Source organism: Pyricularia grisea (genome assembly GCF_004355905.1).
Source record: "Pyricularia grisea strain NI907 chromosome Unknown Pyricularia_grisea_NI907_Scaffold_11, whole genome shotgun sequence".
Lineage (NCBI taxonomy): Eukaryota > Fungi > Ascomycota > Sordariomycetes > Magnaporthales > Pyriculariaceae > Pyricularia > Pyricularia grisea.
Genome location: NW_022156723.1, coordinates 142986 through 145317, shown reverse-complemented (window position 1 = coordinate 145317; position 2332 = coordinate 142986). Strand labels below are relative to the sequence as shown.

Here is a 2332-nt window from a genome sequence, read left to right as displayed (position 1 = left end):
AACTGGAGGCAATACGGCCGGTTAAAAGGAGGAGGGTGGTTCCGGATCCAAACGAGCTTTTGGTTAACAAACAGAACATTATTGGATTGCAGGAAAATGATATAGAAAATTTGGAACCTTTAGCTGATGAAGAAGAGGTTGATGAACCGGAGAAGCGTGAAAACGATTGTATTTTTGTCCGTTGATAATTTTATATTTAAATTAGTTTATAAAAGTAGGCATTTCGTTGTTAGATTTTCAGGGTGCCGAACAGGGGGGGTGCCGAACAGGGGGTACGCAACGTTACACTATCTCTTCTGGCTTCTCTTTCAACCCAATCGCGTATGCAAGCCAATCGCGGAACGGACCCTCGACCCATTTGCACAGCTCGCGCAACACTGCCACAAGAGAATAGATTTGGATGATATCGTTTGTAGACCCGACATCAATAGGCCCGATGATCGTAATATTTTGTCCCCGGTCGCAAGCAAAGTAAAGACGCCAAACATGGCCGTGACAAAGCAGAAGCGGCAATGTGACGATGCGCTCCGTGGCCGGATCGATGACCAAAAGCTCACTGATGCGGCGATGCCATGCAGCCGTCCAAATCCCAAGTTGTGCGCTGCCTGTGGTCAGTGCTATCTCGGTCTTGGTTTCGATGCTTACCCCGATGGGTTTCAGTCCAAGCGGCTCGTAGTTGCACTGGTTGATGGTCTGAGACTGGGATTTTTGTATAGCTAATAAATTTGTAACAGCTTTACCCAGCTCCTCATCTTCGAGCCGTGGTTTATGTAGGTCAAGCACCAGAGCAAAGTCAACCATTTTGCCCCCAGCTACCAAGTCTTTCGCGGCTTTGCCTTTGTCGCTACCCATCTCTGGAAGCCACTGCTTTGCGATATGTGCGTTCATAATAGGCTCACACACAACGCGGCGGCTGTAAGATGTCGATTGGACGGCATGTTGGAGTAGTGGGAAATGGACCATGTTGTTCCATGCCAGTTCGCCGCGGCCTATGTTGGACGACTCTGCAGCAGCTTCTTTTATCGCAACTAAGGCCCTGAATTGCCTACGCGCAAGCGTCTTATCAAATGCCCTCTCTTCAAGCTCGACGTCGCACTCGGCCCAAGCATCAAGCTCCCGTCTGTTTTGCTCTGTTTCCGGCCGGAACCAAGCGTCCATCAATGGCATATTGGGCATCTTCGCTTCAATCGCTTCGCGTGTCACGGCAGGAATGACTCCCAGCTTGTTTGCTGCACGCATGACGCGAGTACACAAGCCATGTACATCAGCAGGTAGTTGTGCCAACGGGTTGTCGCTTAAGTCTTCGAACAAGACCGGCTTCGCAAGGAACTTGAGATCGAGGGCTCGTTTGATTGGGCTCGTGGATCGGCGACTCGTTGAACATTGCGATTGAGAGCGGGACATCGACAGAGAGCCTATACTGGACGTTTCGTCCGGTTGTGCTAGGCGGGGAAATGATCGAAAGGCCATTGCGGTCTTGGACGGAGGTCTCGAGGTGATTGAGTTCCCATCTTGCATGTCCGAGGATCTCTTTCTTTTGGAGGGCGACGACGACGTCGGGGGTGGTGTCGGCGGCATTTCAGGGTTAAATTGCTCGGGTGCGAGCTTGGCTGTCTCCGGGTCCTGAATTAGTGTATCGCTCTGATCAATTGAGTCGAGCCACGATTGAACGTAGCGATTGCTTCGATTTGTGTTGACAATCATATCCATACTTAAATGGGTGATGATGTGTCGCGATTGACGGGATTGCTTTGCAAGACAGAGGGTCCCCTTGTGGCGGAAAAGTCGCTTGCTGTAGCTTTGGATTTTGGAATGGGACCGTCATGGTTGCCTAGGCTACCGAGGTTGTTGGGTTTCGTTACGTATGCATCGACCTCACGTGACCAAGTAGGCTCTCGAATTTGGACAAGTATGTTACAGCTGTTGCAACATGTTGAAATTAAGTATTGGGTTTAGGATCGAGCCTCTGGACGGCTCGGGGCCTCTTGGTACTGTATCCAGAGACTGAATGATTGACGCTGGATGCAAAGGAATTATTTCGACAGTGGCTTGCTCGCGCCGCGTCACTGTTGCGTTTTGTATTTGAACACGGTTATTACATGCGGCAAATGCATGGCGGTACATGCATAAAGTCACAAAATCGACTCCTAAACCCGCCATTTGATGATTGCGCTTGAAAACACACAATGTCTAGAAAGTTGCTCCTCTGCGTCCGACACTGATCGAAATGAACATGTTCAATCTGTGGTCTCCCGCCTTTACTTCGCCGTCTACGAACCCCAGTTTTCGCTTGTTGGAAATATTTAATACCACTTTGTTTATCCCAACCGTC

General features: G+C 49.7%; 1 protein-coding gene across 1 annotated transcript; it reads right to left on the bottom strand.

The window, feature by feature from the left end:
- Positions 1-282: 282 nt before the first annotated feature.
- On the bottom strand, positions 283-1710 carry PgNI_12263 (uncharacterized protein; the record flags this gene model as incomplete). The annotated part of the gene is made up of 1 exon (XM_031132217.1): positions 283-1710. The coding sequence occupies one exon, from the start codon at positions 1708-1710 to the stop codon at positions 283-285; it is 1428 nt and encodes a 475-aa protein (XP_030976248.1).
- Positions 1711-2332: the final 622 nt, after the last annotated feature.